The sequence below is a fragment of the Cebidichthys violaceus genome, unplaced genomic scaffold, assembly GCF_023349555.1.
Source record: "Cebidichthys violaceus isolate CVI_PGR_0920_01 unplaced genomic scaffold, fCebVio1.0.p SCAF_125, whole genome shotgun sequence".
In the NCBI taxonomy this organism is placed as follows: domain Eukaryota; kingdom Metazoa; phylum Chordata; class Actinopteri; order Perciformes; family Stichaeidae; genus Cebidichthys; species Cebidichthys violaceus.
In genome coordinates, this window is record NW_027176291.1 from 371,773 (window position 1) to 390,603 (window position 18,831).

The 18,831-nt window shown below is 41.5% G+C and overlaps 1 protein-coding gene across 1 annotated transcript in view; it reads left to right on the forward strand.

Annotated features, from left to right (window-relative positions):
• Window positions 1-18,712, forward strand: part of afdna (afadin, adherens junction formation factor a) — a gene marked incomplete at its 3' end in the record, with an annotated part of 50,433 nt that extends 31,721 nt beyond the window's left edge. The window contains 14 exon segments of the mRNA XM_068706936.1: window positions 1,117-1,274; window positions 2,938-3,022; window positions 3,374-3,523; window positions 5,103-5,147; window positions 6,433-6,527; window positions 7,180-7,430; window positions 10,847-10,876; window positions 11,011-11,080; window positions 11,299-11,369; window positions 11,481-11,548; window positions 12,452-12,654; window positions 15,138-15,158; window positions 18,247-18,392; window positions 18,618-18,712. Of these exon segments, the coding sequence (XP_068563037.1) occupies window positions 1,117-1,274; window positions 2,938-3,022; window positions 3,374-3,523; window positions 5,103-5,147; window positions 6,433-6,527; window positions 7,180-7,430; window positions 10,847-10,876; window positions 11,011-11,080; window positions 11,299-11,369; window positions 11,481-11,548; window positions 12,452-12,654; window positions 15,138-15,158; window positions 18,247-18,392; window positions 18,618-18,712 (1,488 nt within the window).
• Window positions 18,713-18,831: the final 119 nt, after the last annotated feature.

Genomic DNA, 18,831 nt, shown 5'->3' on the forward strand with positions numbered 1-18,831 from the left:
GTGAACCCCAGAGAAAGTCTGCAGACCGACTCAAACATTGTGCAACGTGACGGAGCTTGAGAAACCTGCCAGGGGGGAGGGGCGGAAGAAGAAGCAGCTGGTGGAGGTGTTCTGCAGTTGTAATCACCTCCAGTAGTGCTAATTTGTTATCATCAGCTGGTCCACAGAAGACCGTATGTCTGTGAGGGACGTCTCAAGCTGACATGTTGACCCACACCAAAAGAAATATGTCCACGTTGAATGAATGAACACAAACACCCTGGCTGGTTCGGGTGACTCACACATTACCTAATCATTCTGCCAGACAGACAGATGGACCAGTGAACCCGACTCTAAAAACTGCTTTAACCACCGCACACGCACATGCACGCACATACGTTGAGACAGGGTGGCTTGTGGTTAGACAATGACGTTGTCCCAGCAGTAACTGCTATTTTAAACAAGCTCATTTTGTGAAATGCCTCTGAAAAAAACTCCCGTTTGCTTTACTGAAGACTCCCATGTGGGGTTTTACGAAGGTGATCATTTCTAGTTGACACATCACGGTCACGCGGCTGTACGTGTCTCCGGATGAAAGTGTGGTGCATTAAATATACTTTACGAGCGCTACAGTAACTGCCCTCCATCTACTGGTTCTATTTTTTTTTTTTTTAAAGGAAAATGTAATTCAGCACTTTAACTTTCCTGTTCTGTATATTCAAGTCATATATTCAAGTCGGTGTGCCTGCACAGAAACGTGTTGGGTTCTATGTCCAGAGGGACGTTTCCCGAAGAACTAATCATTACTGTTATTGATTGGCATGGATGGTGTTCGAGCTGAGGAAGACATATTTTTATCCAGCGTCAGTGTATTACACAGTAGATGGCGGTCGACATGCGGCCAGCTTGGACAAGCAGACATGAGTACCAGCACGGGAGCAAAGCAATGTACTGCTTTGGATGTGGACAGCAGCAAAACGTATATAAGCCACCTTAAAAAAATCAATATCAGTTCAAGTGTATACTATATTTACAATATACCGGCTTCCGTTTTCCGTCGCAGAGGGCTAAAGCAGCACAGCATTTGTTAGAAGGGTGCAATTACTAACAAAACATGCGTTTCGTTGTTTCCTGCAGGGGGCACTTTGCGGATATACGCTGACAGTCTGAAGCCCAACATCCCATATAAAACCATCCTGCTCTCCACAAGAGACACGGCCGACTTTGCTGTGGTGGAGGCGCTGGAGAAGTACGGGCTGGAGAAGGAGAACCCCAGAGAGTACTGCATCGCCCGGGTAACTACGCTTATCTCACTGCAACTCCTTCACCTTTTATCTTTGAGGACCTCATCATCTAAAAAAAAAACACCTCCTCCACCAAAGTACAAACCAAAACCATCACATTTGTTTCCGTACAAGTTAAACTACTTTTAGGAAAACTTGGCTTTAGGAATATGGAAGTTTTGTCCTTTTTTTAAATGTGTGACTTGCAAGGCCCTCCAGCTGCAGTTGATACCGTTCAACAAGATCACATTGAGTATACTGTACATATTTGATCACAGCACCTTATTTGTCATCATCTGACATGCAGTAATTCAAAAGGGAGTGTACTGCTGACCACTGCCCACTTCTTAACACCCTCTTACTTCTCCACTAAACACAACCTCGATCTTCCTATCTCATCAATAAACACATCTCCATCATCCATCTCCCTTCTGAGAGGCTCTTTGCAGAGGAAAGCCAAGGTCACACACACACACACACACACACACACACACACACACACACACACACACACACCACACATATATAATGCACACACTCTTCACTGGACTGGCAGATTGAGACAGAATGCTGCTTGGCACTAAAACCTTTGGGAGGAATGCAATTGCTTTCAGACTGAGTGCTATAGCAGCAGCAGATGCTCTATGTCTACGTTTGTATGTGTCTGTCTTTTGTGTGTGTGTGTGCGTGTGTGCGTGTGCGTGCGTGTGTGGCCGTGGCCGTGAACTTGGCTGCCCTCTCCACAGCCTCTCCAATATGTATCCTCTCAGATGGACTTTGGCTATGGCCAATCATATGAAATAACTGCTGCTCCCACAGCCAATACAGTGGAAGACTCTCCTGGGACCACACGCACACGCACACACACACACACACACACACACACACACACACTGTTGATACTCGGTAGCAATTTGCTGAAGAGACTAAAGCACAGGAAAAGTCCATTAGGTTAGTGAGCATGAGGAATAAGCACTAGTATTCTAGCTAGTAGCATGTCAGCTCGCGTGTGTGTTTTTTTTTTTTTGGGGGGGGAGATGTTAACTGAGATCAGACTGAACTGGATGTAGGACGGCTGTAGACTACAGTCTGCAGAACAACTGCAATATTTACAAAGCCTGAGATCAGCATCGTTTCATTAGGGAGGGGAAACTTATATCTTTGGCCTTTGTTCTCTAAACCAGTTCACACTGTTTGTAATGACTCATTATGACAACTTAAAAATGTGTGTTCTGCCATATAGGAGTCATCTCCATCTAATGTGTTGAATTAAGTTTTGTCATCTTATTTTTTTCGAATCAAATCAGGACACATAAAATACATCTTTAACTAAGAATCTTTATCTTTATATCGTATAATCTTTTAGACACATTATTTAATTTACAGATATGCTAATACTATGAGCGACAATCTATATCGTTGCCACTCGTTGGCGTAGTTGCGTCGTTAAATAGCCCTGGGAACATTTACATACACAATAACACAAATCTTTTTTGCTCCCTTGTTTGTGTTTTATGAGGCAAATACCTTGAATCTGGGTCAAATTTGTTGGCATTTTCCCACAATATTTGCTGACACTGATAGTAGAACACATTTACAGAGTCACTGGCAGAATTGGCTGTATGTATTTGCTGAAGTGACTGATTTGTTTTCTGTGTTGTTGCTGTCTTTGCAGCAAGATGATAAGTCGGGCAAGGAGGCGATTCTGGACGATTCTGAGTGTCCACTGCAGATCTTCAGGGACTGGCCTGCTGACAGAGGTAACACATGCACACACACGCTCTCTCTCTCTCTCTCTCTCTCACACACACACACACACACACACACACACACACACACACACACACACACACACACACACTCTCTCTCACACACGCACACACACGCTCTCTCACACACACACACACACACACACACACACACCTCACAAAAAGTCTGTGAGTGTGCTTCTGTCAAACTCAATTGCTCTTCTCTTGGCCGCTACCGCCCCCTCCTGCTGCCTTGCAGCCATTACAACTGTTAGTAGCTCCTCACCTCTTCAGTCCTGTTGGGGAAAAATATGACATTTCAATGTGACATGCTAAAGCTTTTTTTGTTATGTCATGTATCAGGATCGCTAGTGTTCCAGCTGAAGAAGAGACCGCCCGACTACCAAGGGAGGAAGGGAAGGAAAGTGGACGACAAAGGCCTGCAAAGGAAGGACGGCAGCAGCAGCTCACTGCCGCCAGAGAAACTGCCTTACTTGGTGGAGCTGAGCCCAGGTAGAACCACAACACCCTCTTGTCTGCCCCTGTATCTGGGACATCTTGGGTCTAGAATCCATCAGTCGCAACCCGGATGAGTGCTGCTGCTACATAGGTAGTAGGCAACAGGGTAGCTGCAGTAGATAACATTCAGGGTTACTCAAAGGTTACACATGTTAATGAGTAAATCACGTGTGTTCTGTGGTTTCTGCTCCTTCCAGCACAGGATTTCCTCACGATATATAAAACCACAGCAGGGGGTTAAGACTTGCTGCAGCATATATTGGAGGCAGCTCTTAGAATCAGCTCAATTTACCTGCAGCTGATGGTGTATGCTACCTCCGCTTCACTTCCATTCCACACCCCAAATATGATATGGATCAAGTTTTATGCCATTTTTTTTCAGCTTGAAGTACAGAAGTATAGATCTGTATTAACAATCCAATGCAGCGTTCATCTGAATTTAAATGTGCAAAAGAAAATCTCTGCATTACACATCCTGCACCAGAAATGTAAATACAGTGACCCAGTTGAACAAGATGAATATGCCAGAGTCATGGAGGTACAGTTGACATCAGACTGTGTTATGAACGCTGACTGGATATAAGCTTAAAAAAAAAAAAAAAAAAAAACCATCCTCTGAACCCCAAGGAGGTTTGAGGTGGTTTTTTTAAAACACCGGTCACATTTTACTCACTGTGGCCTCGTTTTTCTCTGCAATATATAAGTCCTGCACCTTATATATATATATATATATATATATATATATATATATATATAAAGCACGATTAGGGATAGAAGTGGGTAGAACTAAAAAAAAAATGTCTTTTGTGCTGTCCAACACAGTTATAATGCCATAAACCAATGTCTGAATTAGAAGTAGACTGGATAGGTTGAGAGACTTGGAGTACAACAAAAGGTGAGTCGTTGCAACAAAACTCCTGGAATGCAGGGAGGAAATCCCAGTATGGAGACACCACTGTGATGTTTACAAAACACCCAAACCTACCGGGGCATCTTGGGAAACAACAGCTTCGCCTTGCTAAATGCGACCAGCACTAACAGCTTGTTTCTTGCTACTGATCCCCCCCTCTCTCTTAAGCTTCCTCTTTGTCTGTCATATGCCTCATGTCATTAACTTATTTGGGCTGATGGTGACCCAAACACTTCTCAGCAGTAAACTGTAGTGCTGAGGTGGTGTAAGGGAAACCAGTGGGTCTGGTCAAAGAATATACTAACACATCTACATCATTCCCTGTCAGATTGATGGGGATCACAGTCTATGGAACAGATGGAAAATTGATTTGGTGGCTCTCCTAAATAGTGTGTGTGTGTGTGTGTGTGGGTGTGTGTGTGTGTATATATGCTTGTATGCCTCCATCCAAATAATGGGTTAACAAGGTAATGCTGCATTTTCCCTCCTTGCTGCATTTTCACCCTCTGCTATGTGTCTGTTTTTTTTCCTACCTTCTTATGGCATGGTGTGTGTGTGTGTGTGTGTGTGTGTGTGCGTGTGCGTGTGTGTGTGTGCGTGTGCGCGCGTGCGGTCTTGTGCATGTGTCCTTCTACCTCCGCACCTGCCTGCCTGTTTGCCTAGGGCGAGGGAATCACTATGCCTACTACGCCTATCGGCACCACGAAGGTAAAAAAAATCCACCACACCTCTTCTGTGTCTGTTGCAATGGCTGATGGGATTGTTGGGAGGGGGTGCAATGATCCCTGAGTCCCGATGAGGAAGTTAGCATCGCCCTGGTTAGCTGGACAAAAAGCCAATTGGATTTTGTATTTTTTTAAACGAGCTCTGTGGCAAAGCAAGATACTCTTCACAAAACTACAGTTTTTTTTAAGCGTCAATGCAATTGCCAGAAGTACGAAGCTAAGATTAGGCTATAAGTGATCAAAATCCACCTATGCTAAGCTAAAACAAGCCACCCGGCTGCTGGCTTTAGCTTCATTTTTACTGTATGGACATGAGAGTGGTATCAATGTTGTCATCTAACTCTCAGCGAGAAAGTAAATACGTGAATTTCACAAATTGACAAACTATCCTTTTGAATAAAATGTATTTTTTCATCATTCCACTTTTAAGAAAATAACGAGCAGTTTTACAATAAATATCTGTGCTTCAAACCGCTTTATGACATTCTAAAGTCATTATTGGAAAACAATTGGAAACTTCATATGCATTTTTATTGACCGTTATAATAAAACTATACTGAGACATAAAACAGAGTAACAACAAATGCTTTTAAGATTTAGGACTTTCCACTCAACTGTCTCTGGTAGTCATTACTCTGTAAAGTGCATTCCTAAACACAGTCACAAGATGTGATGTAGAAAACTACAAATCAAGAAGTACTTTTGGAGTAGCATACTAAAGTGTTAACATGGAACATATTATTGAACCTGATTCAACAGTGATCTGTCATAGATACATGGTAACCATGAGCTCATAACATAACCGCGTAGCCAGTTTCTTCTTAAACCTCATTAAATCACTAAAGGCTGTCCTGGTAGCCATGTTATATTATAATGTTATATTAGCTTTTTTTCTGTATTATTTTTAGAAGTTGGTTCTGAGGTTTTTCTGATACCCTTTCATTTTTCCCCCCAGAATTTATTTTCTCCCCAAGTGCAGCCAATGTTTTCTCATTTTTCTTTGGTGAACTAATATGCCGCTTTGCTTTTTACTAAACTCCTAATTACTAACGATCAATAATTGCTCTGCAGCACAACCAGCCCACCCACAGTTTATTTTGCCACATTAGCAGTGCATAACCCACTGTACTCCAATCTGTATTGGGTCTTTCCTGTCAGCTGTGTGTGGACAGTTGATATAGGAGTGTGTGTGAAGTTGTGTATACTACAGTTTCCTAGTGATGCGAGGAGATGCCCGGTGCTAAATGTGAGCGTTTGAATGTGTCTAGACGGATCTGACTCTCGGGACAAACCAAAGCTGTACCGGCTTCAGCACAGCATCACCGAGGTGGGCTCAGACTGCACAGAGGACGGAGCCATCCAGGTAACTACATCACAAAAAAAAACGCTGGCAGTTGTTCAGTCAATGCGAGTGAATAAAGAGTGCATTCTCCTCACTTTTTGGGTGGGGAAATACAAACACATTTCTTTGTGTGTGTTTCCAAATTAAACAATTTTAATACTGGAGGTTAGAGTGAGTATAACAGCAAATAATCAGCATTTACAGACACGTATTACTGGACATGGATCATATTAACATTTACAAACATGGTATTCTTGTTTATCCATGTATATTATGACCTCATCATCTACCTGACAAAGGGCTCTTATTTGCCCTTCCAGTCTTTGAAAAACCCCCTCCTCCTTTCCCCCACCCCAGATGGCACATGGGTAAGACAACAAACGCCATACTTGCGACCCATAAATGATAATGTTAGATGTGTGTAGAACTCTACAAATGTATCTACAATATGCCAGTCATTTGTATATGCGATGCTAACCACCATTCGCATAAGAAATCGGGGAGACAAACAAACACAGCTTACATTGTTTATCTTTTTAGTAAGTACACAAGTCAAAACAAACACAAAGGACATGTGATCAGATTTCTTAGCAAAAATAAACTTATAATTTGACTTAAAAGCTCCTGATGTAGTGTTCTTTGTGGTGACGTACCTGCCCTTGTTTGTCTCCAGCTGCTCGGTCCGGGGATCCTGCCCCACCACTGCAACCTCATGCACAGTGAAGGCATGGTGACCGTGACGCCTCACGGCCCGGACGCCGACACCTTCGTCGATGGGCAGCGGGTCAACGAGACCACGGTGCTGCGTTCGGGCTCCACCCTCCAGTTTGGTTCCGCACACGTCTTTAAGTTCGTGGACCCGATGTTCGACCAGGGAGTGAAGAGAGAACCGGCCGCCATGATGAGGAGCCGACACAAGTCCGGGTGAGGGCAAGGAGGCGGTCTTCACCTCCTTAATGCACTGCCACTCTTCTTCTCTTTCCACTTTATTCTGCCTCTCATCCTCTCAACTCACTGTTTTCTCAAGTCTGTCAACATAAAAAAAAGAAGAGGGTGTCGCTGTAGATGAAGGGAGGAGAGGCTGAGGTTTGGAGTTGGCGGGAAGAGTGAGAGAGATGAAGGAAAAGAGGGAGGAGGGAAGTCTTGGGGTTGGACCGAAGGGGAGAATGAGGAAATGAGAGGAGAGGAAGAGCGGAGGTCTAGGGTTATGGCAGGCGGGCTGCCCTCTAATCTGATCAACATGGCGTTGGGTGTGGCCTCCTGCTCGCTGTCGTTTCACACACTTAACAGGAGACAGAAAGAGGGAGCACAACAGATAAGAGAAGGGAGCATGTGAGCTGGCTATGGATGAGTGAGAGACAAGAAAAAGAGGTTTTGAATGAGAATTGAATGGCCCTTTAATGACTCAATGGATGACTAACGCTGCAAAAAAAGAGAAAGGTGTGTACTGTAAGTAAGTGACGCCGTGTTTCTGCCTGAATTGGTTCTTACAAATGATCCAAGACTAGAAGTATTCTGGTTTCTCTTGTGTAGCTTATCCTGTGTAGTTTTTAAGTATTTTGAGGCCTACCATCACTTTCTGAAGTGTTTCTAATGTTTTTAACAAATTTAAAGTTTAAATCCGATGGCAGAGTGTAAATTGTCTTTTTCAGATGCTTTACTGCACCAGAAAGCAATAAACATTTTAAGTTTTTTGAAGACAAAATAAGTACAACACTGTAAAATGGTAGGTTCATTGTCTTTAATATTATAAATCCAGCTACCGCATTAAGTTTGGTTGTTTGTGTGTTCAGTAGCGAGTTGGATAGACACAAAATAACACAACAGTGTTGCGTTTAAAGGAGTGTTTGACTTATTTTTAAACCGCAAATTGAATAACGACATGAGGTTAATCATATATTTAACTGTGCGGTCTGTAACAAGGCTGTTCCTCAGAGGGTTTGAAACTCTCTTGTACGGGTTTGCATTCCAGCCAAAGGCCCCGTCAGGTGACTTTGATTAGCACCTTCAGCCCGGAGGAAGAGGTAATCAGCAGCAAGGAAACAACCTGCAGGCTCCGTTTCCTGTGAACTTTCTCTTTGTGTTTGGTCTCGTTTTGTTACCTTTTACTAATATTTTATATTCAGTCCATAATTGTTTTCTGTTTTGGCGCTAGGTGCTGATTTACCAATGGGGCTCTCTAAGACTGGCAGTCTACTTAGCATGAGATCAGATGGGTTACTACAGCCTTTTACAACAGATGTAGGGATGAAAGAAAAATCAGTCATGGAGCTAGAGTGAGGTGTAGCTCTTTATAGCTACACTATAAACTTTATAGCTGTTTTAATCAATATATTACTATGTATGTGAAATGGCCCGTTCGTAGCGATGAACCCACAGATAACAATCACTCTCTGTCCTCTTCCCTCAGCTCTGGGTAGCATTGTAGCGTCTTTCAGCTCTTTGTTTTTCATTTATGGCCCACATCTTTTCTGTTTTGCTACGGTCTTTCGGCAGCCACAGGCAACTGTTTTCAGCCCCACTGCACAGTAACTGCTCAAGACCAAACGTGAGACAAAGTTATTGACTAGTTGCTGAACATTGAGAATGATCTGGGCTGCTAAAGAGCCAGATATTGCCTCAAAGAGTTAGTGGAGAGCAAAACAAATACAGAAACACAACTCTAAATGAATTCTGATGTTGCTAACATTTTTGCTGGATGTGTAAATACATGTAAATGTGTAACTAGATTGATAACACAGTCATTAATAAAGTGGCTAAAATGAAAGATTTCTGCTTTGCATAAACAAGACCTGAATCTCATTTGTCAATAATGTCAAATTGTACTTTAATTGGACCAGCAATCTGTTCTTCTAGAGGTCAAATAGCATACTCAGCAACTTTAGGGAGGAGCTGCTCTTACTGTTGTAGACCTCTATGAATTGAGGCATTTGTGAGTTTTTCCTGACTCTTTTAATTTGGAGGAATTTTACAATTCCCTATAAAAGTCAATGTAATATCTGGCGAGTAACATTAACATTGGCTGTCGTTTTGAGCAGTGTCACCTCAGTCTGGAATAAAAGCCTGATGTGGTGGAAGTGGATCCTTGTGGTTGTGTGGGCTGCTGTCCAACGTTCTGCTGTACAAACTTACAAGTCTACCTAGTTCATTTGAGCTGGAGACGCATCATGATGTTTGGAATGATTAGAGCCACGGTTTGGCACAAATGGCAGATGTTTTTTTTTTTTAAGAACAGAGCTATTTGGCACCAGGTGCTGCTGGCGGTTGAGCAGATGATCTTGTAGCATGTGAGTGTTCAGAACTTTAATCTACCAGATGTCTGGAAAGAAACTTAATCTGCCACCCGCGTTTGTTTTGATTTGATGTTGCCAGCATTCCCTTATCTGGGATGTTTTTGAAGCTAAAAATGTTCCAATCATTCTAAAGTGTAACTTAATAAACATAGTGGTTATTTTTTGTGAAATTCTATTAATTTGCCACTAGATGCGTCTTTGCTTTGGTTTGTCTGTTTGTTCGACAACCAACTTGTGTTCCGAAACAATTGAGCAATGGTAGATTTCCCCCTCATGTGCAAGCAATTTGAACAAGCAACGTTTTGCTTATTTTTGGGAGGATAATAGTGCTACCGAGTATGTATTTCTAAAAAGTTTCTAATGGTTGAGGTGTCTGGTTATTGAGATGTAGCTCGAGCTGTACATGACTGTCCAGTTCTTGAGATCCCCACATGACTGTCATATCTGTGGTTTTTCTAAACTCTCTTTCCCCTCTTTATTGCAAGTTTATTAACTTTATCTGCATTAGTTTGAACAAAAATTGAGAGGTCCTATCTGTGGGGTGTTAAAGTTGTCATTTAATAGATGGAAAATGTTACAAAATACATCATTTCTGGAAATGTGGTCGTTTGTCCATCCACCCATAAGCGTAGTCTAGCTGTTAATGGTTTTAACCTACTTTGGCTGCTTGAGGTTATTGTGTATGTGACAAAGGCACAGAGCACAATCGCTTTGTGTGTTTGTGTTGGTGCTGTACTGTTTGTTTGACATTGATGCCCTCCTGACATGTGGGGGCGTGAAAAGCCAAAACCTGTCTTTTAAACCCGCCTGCTGTCACACTCCATTACTGTCACTTAAACACACACACACACACACACACACACACACACACACACACACACACACACACACACAGCATACTGGCTTTGCTGCAAACAGTGCTCAGTCAGGTGTGACGTGGCCTCTCTATAGCTAATGAGACTGTTATGTAAGTGTGCATATGTGTAAAGCAAACGTATCCATCTGCATGTATTAGTGAGCCATTCATTTTCTGCATCTCTGTTCCAGCTCTCTCCTCCCAGACGAAGAGTTAGATAAGTGAGTGAGTGTGTGTGTCTGTCTGTCTGTGTCTGGATTAAGTCTGAGCTTTTGTCGTTGTCAGTAATGAGAAGTCAGATGTGGAGAGCACAGCTCCTCAACTAAACCGCTGCATGTCTGTCTCTCTGCTGCAGCAGTGTACCAGAAACCACCTTCGATCTTCACGGAGACGTCCACAGTGGAGCTGCGCTGCCCACGAGCAAGGTAACGCACACGCACACACACACACGCACACGCACACACAAATCAGGAGAGAAAAAGAAGGAAAGGTGCATCCCTAGTAATACAATTAGTTATTTTTTCCAATCATATTGACTAATCTGCTGATTACTTTTTTGTTAATCAGTTAATTGTTTGTCGATCAAGTGCTTGTTTTGTCAAAAACCCAAAGAGAATCAACAAAGTTGTGTGTGTGCGTGCAGAGCTCAGGGAAGCTGGAGATGGAGCGCGGCATGGTCAAACCCATGATCAGAGGAGAGCAGCAGGACAGCAGGTGAGACACTCTTCTTTGTCCTTTATCTTTATCCTCTCTCCAGTCCTCTCTTCCTCAATCTCTGTATTTCGTCTTATATCCCTTTACCATGGTGCCATTTTGTCTCATCAGGTCTCAGGACGTTTCAGTAGACAGAACAGAGCTGACTCTGCCAGCCGGCATCGAGTTCAGAGACAACTGTAAGTATTAGTGTCTCTCTTTCTATTCCGCCGTGTTAGTGAAACGGTCAATAGCTGGAAACTATTGAACCCTCTTTACAACGCACTGGACTGATTCTGCTGACCTAACTGCTCTAGCAGCAGGGGTATGCAAGTAATGTCTCATTAGTTATGTATGTATATATATATATATAATATGATAATAATAATTAATAATAATATTAATATGACTTCCATTAACAGACTGAGAGAAAATGAGCAACTATTCTCAGTCTCCAGATTATGTTTTTACATTGTGTGGCCCTCGTGTTTGGCAGGAAATCAACTGGATTACTTTAAAGCCTAAAGGCTTTGTTTCCTGTAATTGCAATGAGATAATGCAGTTAATATTTTTTATGTTTAAAGATGATAAATTGTACACTTTGAGTGAGGGTAAACCAAAGCTCAATTTGACAGTTGCCTGTTTTCAGAAGAGCTGTTTTGGGGTTAAACTGCTAAAGCTAGAGTCGACATTTCTTATCCTTGGGCTGCATTCACACCAAATCCGGCCGTGTGGGAGTGTCACTCAACTGGCCCATTTGTGTGATGGTTTGCCAGGTCCTTCGAATGATAGTCTGCTTGCATCATCAGATTTAAAAAAATACATTTACTTTCATTAACTAAACAGGAAGCGAGGCATATCGAAACGTTGGGTTTAAAACTGGTGCACAAGGCCAAATTGAGGGACTACAAATGCAACAAAACTTCATTCATGCGACTCCTGGTCTGATCGCCGGTTATGTGATTGGCCACCAATAAAAAGACATTTAAAGGCATGAAAAGTAATTTAAAAACAGCATGACGGGATACACGCAAATTGTAAGAAGTGGTGCGAGAAAAATATCTATGTGGTCTGTCAGTCTGATCCTCTGTGTGTCCATCCAGCTGAAGACACTTTCCTGTCAGCCATCATCAACTACACCAACAGCTCCACGGTCCACTTCAAGCTCTCGCCCACCTATGTCCTGTACATGGCCTGTCGCTACGTCCTGTCGCCGTCTTACCGGCCCGACATGTCGTCTGAGAGGACGCACAAAGTCATTGCCATCGTCAACAAGATGGTGAGCATGATGGAGGGAGTCATCCAGGTCAGTAACACTTCTTTTCAAGTCTTTTTTTTTGTGTGTGTGCTGTGGTATTTGCAGATAACCTCATGTATTAATTTGTGCATTATCTGCGTTCTGCTCCTTAATAATGCTGTTATTTATGTATTTCATGCTCTTTTTTTGTTGACATTTTGTGTGCTAAATTCCCCCCCCAACTCACTGTTTTCTTACAAACTACTATACTTGTAGTTGTGTGAGGTGTGTGTCAGTGTTTTTATGTGTATTTTTCTTGCAGCTATCTTTCCACAGTTACCTCTGTTGCACCAGTCTGTGCTTTTTTCTTATGTTTGTCTACCTGTCAGTTTTAAATGCTTGTGATGTGAAGCAACATAGTGTATGCTAAACTTCAGTTAGCATGGCGTTGTCACTGACTTTTTAGGAAACAAACGCGTAAGCAAGTGTATCAAGCGTTGAAGCTTGATACACAGTCCCACTTAACATAGTGTTTGCTAACAGTGCTGGCATGACAACTAATATAATTTAGCATCATGTATTTGAAGAAGCACAGGACGTTGTTGGATCGGAGGGTTAATGAAAATATTCTCACACACTCCTTAAGTCTGAGGCTCAGTAAATGCCAATCCTTCTTGTATTAGTGCCATTCACTTGTATTTGTTTAGCTGGCAGCCGGCTATTCATTGCAGTGATATGCAGTGAAGTCATGAAAGAAAGCACACGCAGAGTGGACGGTAAGACTTAATCTATTTCCGTCTGTATGTAGCAGGATTTTAGTTTTATAGAGTTTTCGAGGAAATATTTTTAGCTTGTGAGGAATGTTGAACCTTCCTGCTTCAGATGGGCTTATAACAGGCTTTAAAACGAGCTTCTCTGGGATGTTGAGAACTTAATCTTGAATAGTAGAATGATTGTGACCAGCTTGACTGTGTGATATGCTGGAGATAGTCTCATGCTTGTCCAGTGCTTTGCATCCTTAAACGTCTGAACTGCATTACTTTATTAATGTCCCCCTTTATGGATTGCATGCAGCGTTTTTTAAACATTAGTGTGTGAGAATCAAATGAAGTGTTTTAACTTTGTATCATCACAGAGAAAGAGATCAACGTTATCTGATAGTGTTGGTCCCAGGTCCTCTTTATACTTTATTTCACATAAACGCCAGAGCTTATTTCCACAAAGAGGGTGTTACTCTTGCCAGTTACTCAAAAACTGGAAGCTTTAGGCAGAATTTCCCCCATAACATTCCTGTTTTGTGCTATAAATCAATCCAACAGACTCTGCAGTGTGTAATGGAGTACAGAGCTTGAATTTATTTTCGTTATTGGTCACTTCCTGGTAAATATACGTCAGTCTCAAAAATGATTACTGCGTACATTTTAATGACTTTCTTCAAGGATTCATTTTCCTTTTTGCCTTTTTATTTTTTAGCCCTGCACATTTATACACCCTCACACTCGTTAAGCTCCTGTTTACACGTAGCTCAATTATTTCCAGCTGGTATACAGAACTGAAGCTCCACTTCTTAAAAGCAATTTTTATTCAGTTTTACTATGAAGCATATGGTCCTAAATACAGTTAGGTTTTAAGTAATCAGACAATTTCTTAAAGTACAACAGGGCTGTATTTTCTTGCCCGTTTTGATGATGGATTTCATTCTAAAAGGATAGTTTGGATGTTTTGAAGTGGCATTGTATGAGGTACTCATCAATAGTCAGTGTATTACTCACAATAGATGGCCGTCAACACGCCCACAGTTTGTAGAAACAAGCAGGAGTACGAGCACGGGAGCAAAGCGATGTACTGTCAAACTTTAGACTCCCAGTCTAAGTGTACGCTATATTTAGAATGTTTTCACCACTTTACCTTGCTGTCTCTATGCTCTCTTCAAAGACTCCGTGGACAATGGATGCATTTTTCCCTTTAGAACACAGAATATACTGCTCTACCGCTGCCTTGATCAGTTAGTTAGTGTTATTGTGTGATTTTGGTGTTTTTAAAGTTCAGATTCACCAAAGGAGTCCGATGAGTTATCTGCCAGCAAGGTAAAGCAATGAAAATATTGTAAATGTAGTGTACACTTTAACTGACTGAACTGATATAAGAACCTCATACAACCCCACCTCAAACACTGAACTATCCCTTTAAGCGGACATTAAAGAGATCTCTAAAAGCCTTAAACCAATGTTGATAGATTTCTCAAACACCCTGTGTGATGTTTTCTTGACCAGATGTGGTTTTCAGCTGACCTCCTCCAGTTTTGTTCTTTAACTGATTCAAGATGTCTTCACATTGTAAACCATGACCATGTCTGTGTCAAAGTGTGTGTGTGTGTGTGTGTGTGTGTGTGTGTGTGTGTGTGTGTGTGTGTGTGTGTGTGTGTGTGTGTGTGTGTGTGTGTGTGTGTGTGTGTGTGTGTGTGTTACATGGCTGTGTCCATACTGTAGCTGTTGACGTGTTTTCTCTCTGTCCTGTGAACGTGTCCTCTTCCTCCTCTTCCTTCCATCCAGGAGATTCCTGAAGGGGATCAGGTAGGATAGCACAATGGCACACCATGATACGGCTGCTACAGACTCGTCTACCTCCCTCACTCTCTCTCTCTCTCCCTCTCTCTCTTTTTCTCTTGGTGTGGGCGACATAGATCAAATATCTGAAGCTCGACAATGCTTCTCAATGTCTTTCATGTTACTTAAAACCTGTAACCCAGCTGTAGATGTTGGAACTCAATTTTCTGCCTTTAAAGAAACTTAACTTAACAAATATATATATATATATATATATATATATATATATATATATATATATATATATATATATATATATATATATATATATATATATATATATATATATATATATTTAACAGAATTCTGGTTTTACACAGCAGTTTGCCAAGAAAAATAAATAGTAAGACGTACGAGAATACTTTTTGAGTACAGTTATGAAATAGTGATTTGAGCTTTTCCTCTTCTCTGTGCCAGTGGAATGGGTCAAACGGATCACCCACTTAAGAAAGAAGGATTTTAATATGGATTTTAAAAAGGATGAAAACAATTTTGTCTTAAAAAAAACAATTGTATACAGTTAGAGCTGAAACAATTAATTGATTACTTGATTGGCAGAAAATGACAGAACAAAAAAAGCAATTTCAATTCGCTCTTTCTGGCTTTGGGAAATTGTGATGCGCATTTTTGTTTTTTTCTGACATTTTATAAAGTAAACAGTTAATTGATAAATTAAAAAATATATTAGGAAAATTAATTTAGCAGACATAATTGATTGGATAATATATTATCCATATGTTGTCCATTACATTATATAGTATAGACAAATAACATATAGAACATGTTTTTCATACATTATTGTAATCCATTGTTGTTGATGATTCTATTATTTGTGTATTATATCCTTGAATCCTTAAACATTAAGTAATTTGGACCAATTCAACCTTTTTGTTGCATCGTGCACATTTGCCTTTATTTTGGATTTTTGTGAAGCAAAAGTCTTCTCTCCTCAGCTGAACACTTTGACCCACACTGAGATTTCGTTCACAATGAAATAGTTGCATCAGTCTCAAATCCTGACGTTCCTTTGAAGGCAAACCAGATACCATGTTCACGATTTAAAATGTAAAACCATGTCGCCCAACCTCATCGACCTCTTGGCTCTTTTTTGAATCTCTGCCTCTCTCAATCTGTACTTTTGTCTGCTTTTTTTTGACCAGCCCTTCATTGTTGCTGCTGCTCCTTTTTCTCCATTTTAACAGAAATGTAAAATAAAGCCATAATAATGCGTCCTCCCACAGCTGGAAAACTAAGCAACAACAGCAACATCAACCCAACTAATTCCATTCAGCTTCCTGGACCTGCCTGGTACTAAAAAAACAATAACCCCCCCCCCCAAAAAAACAGCAAAACCAAAGCGACCACTCTCTTCCACCGTTGCTCCATCTTTAATTCTGGCATCCGTCTTGTGTGACATCACGTCTTGCTTCTACTACTCAGCAGTGTGGATGAGAGATGAGTCGCGGCCCTCCGACCTCCTCCACCTCCTCTGCTTCATTTGTCTGTTTGGAAGTTCATTTAACATGTTCAACCATCTGTCCATGTTTTAAGTGTTTCCTAAATGTTTTATTGTTACGTCTCGTTTTGGATGCACTTGGCTCCATCTCTCATTCTCTGGCTGTTCTGAATGAAGATTTTGTTTGATTTGCGTTTTTTCAAGGTGGGGATAGATGAGTGCAGGGGAGCGAGCTTCGCACATTCCTCCCTCTCTGAGTGGCGGGTATATTAACCAATCAGCTCCTCACACACTGAGCTCTGTCCTCCTTGTTGATCTCAGGACTAGAAAACAAACTGTCCTTTAGGCTGTAGGCTGACATATCGAGCATTATTAAAATTTTTATATCATCCACTCAGTGTTGGCCATATGATTGTCCTGGTTTACCATGTTGCTGCTGCAACTACTTTGTTGATAGCCCACTTTACTATGCAAGAGGCTCTGATTAAATTTTTTGCGGAGGTATGCAAATACGTTACAAAAGGCACAACATGCTTTTCTTATTTATTCTAGGAAGTTGCTGCTCTCAGCCAAGTAATAGTTCTGAACCTAACTCGCACATTAAACCACAAATGTTAATTTTTACACTTTTTTTTATTTATCTACAGAGTAAACAAATGAGATATAATGTGTTAATTAAACCCTTTAAACCCGGGATCCTAAGTGCTAGCAATTGTCTGTCTTATATACAAGTGATAGTCTGCAAAGGTGGATGATGTTATTACCTTTGAACAGATCCAGGCTATCTCTCGCCCCATTTCCTGTATCTATGCTAAGCTAACCGACTGCTGCCTATATACTTGTATTTAACAGACGTGAGAATATCGATCTTCTCATCTAACTCTTGGCAAGAAAGTGAAATGTTGAATAGGTCATATGAATTAGAAAATATCACTAATGTACTTTGATAAACCTTAAAGCTTAATATCAATTGTAATAATAGAAATGTCTTAAAATCGAATTTAAATGGCTTAAATCCTGACCACAAAAATGTCTGTGTGTTATTCTGATCTATTGGAATTAAATGGACTTGTAGTCACTTTTGATCCTCTTGCTCGCATGTTTTCTTTACTGTAAGTCTACGGTCTAAACACCTTTTAGTTTTGTCAAAAAGAAACCTGTACAACCCACTGGTTAGTGGAGGAGGCTGGTGTCTGGTGACCTGGTAAATGGAGTGTGTGTCTGGGAGGGAAAAGGAGTGGTCACTAATGTCTCTCATAAAGTCAAAGGAAAATATTTTAGAGCTAACATTCAAATGTTAAAGAAATCAAGAAATGAAGACAGTTTAATTAAGCATCGTCTTCTGAGTGACAGTGGTGACCACTCTTCCCCTCGGCACCGGGTTGGCTCAGAGGGAGGGGTGGGCGGGGCATGAGTCTATCCCTGAGGTAACAACTGCTCCTTCTGGCTGCCACTCAAACAGAAACCCCTCTACTACCTTCTGTTCTAACTCTCCAGTCTGTCCTTGACCCCACAGCTCTAACAACTTCCTCCATATGTTTTTTTGTGTGTGTGTGTGTGTGTGTGTGTGTGTGTGTGTGTTGGGTTGGTACGTTACAGAAGCAGAAGAACATTGCCGGAGCGCTGGCTTTCTGGATGGCCAATGCTTCAGAGCTGCTCAACTTCATCAAGCAGGACCGAGACCTTAGTCGCGTCACGCTGGACGCCCAGGACGTCCTCGCCCATCTGGTCCAGATGGCTTTCAAGTCAGTCTGTGTGTGTGTGGTTGTGGGGTGGGAATCTGGAATGTCATGGACATTTCAGAGACGTATCCCAGACGGGGACAGGCAGGGAATTTGGTAGTTTCTCAGTGGAGGTCAAGGAATATATTAATACATTCATATGTTTGTGAATGTGATGATTGAAGAAGAGCTTCTCTGTTTGGTGGTGAAATCTTGATGTCTTCAACACGCTGTAATGTGTGCATGCAGGTACTTGGTCCACTGTCTCCAGGCTGATCTAAACAACTACATGCCAGCCTTCCTGGACGACCCCGAGGAACATAATCCACAGAGACCCAAGATCGGTAATACACAAACACACAGTGTTTCCCTCCCATTTTGGGTTATGACCCTGTTGAATGAAACAGTGTCCACTTGCGGCTCCTCTTAGGGTTGTTCATGTCTCTGAGCTCTGAGTATAATC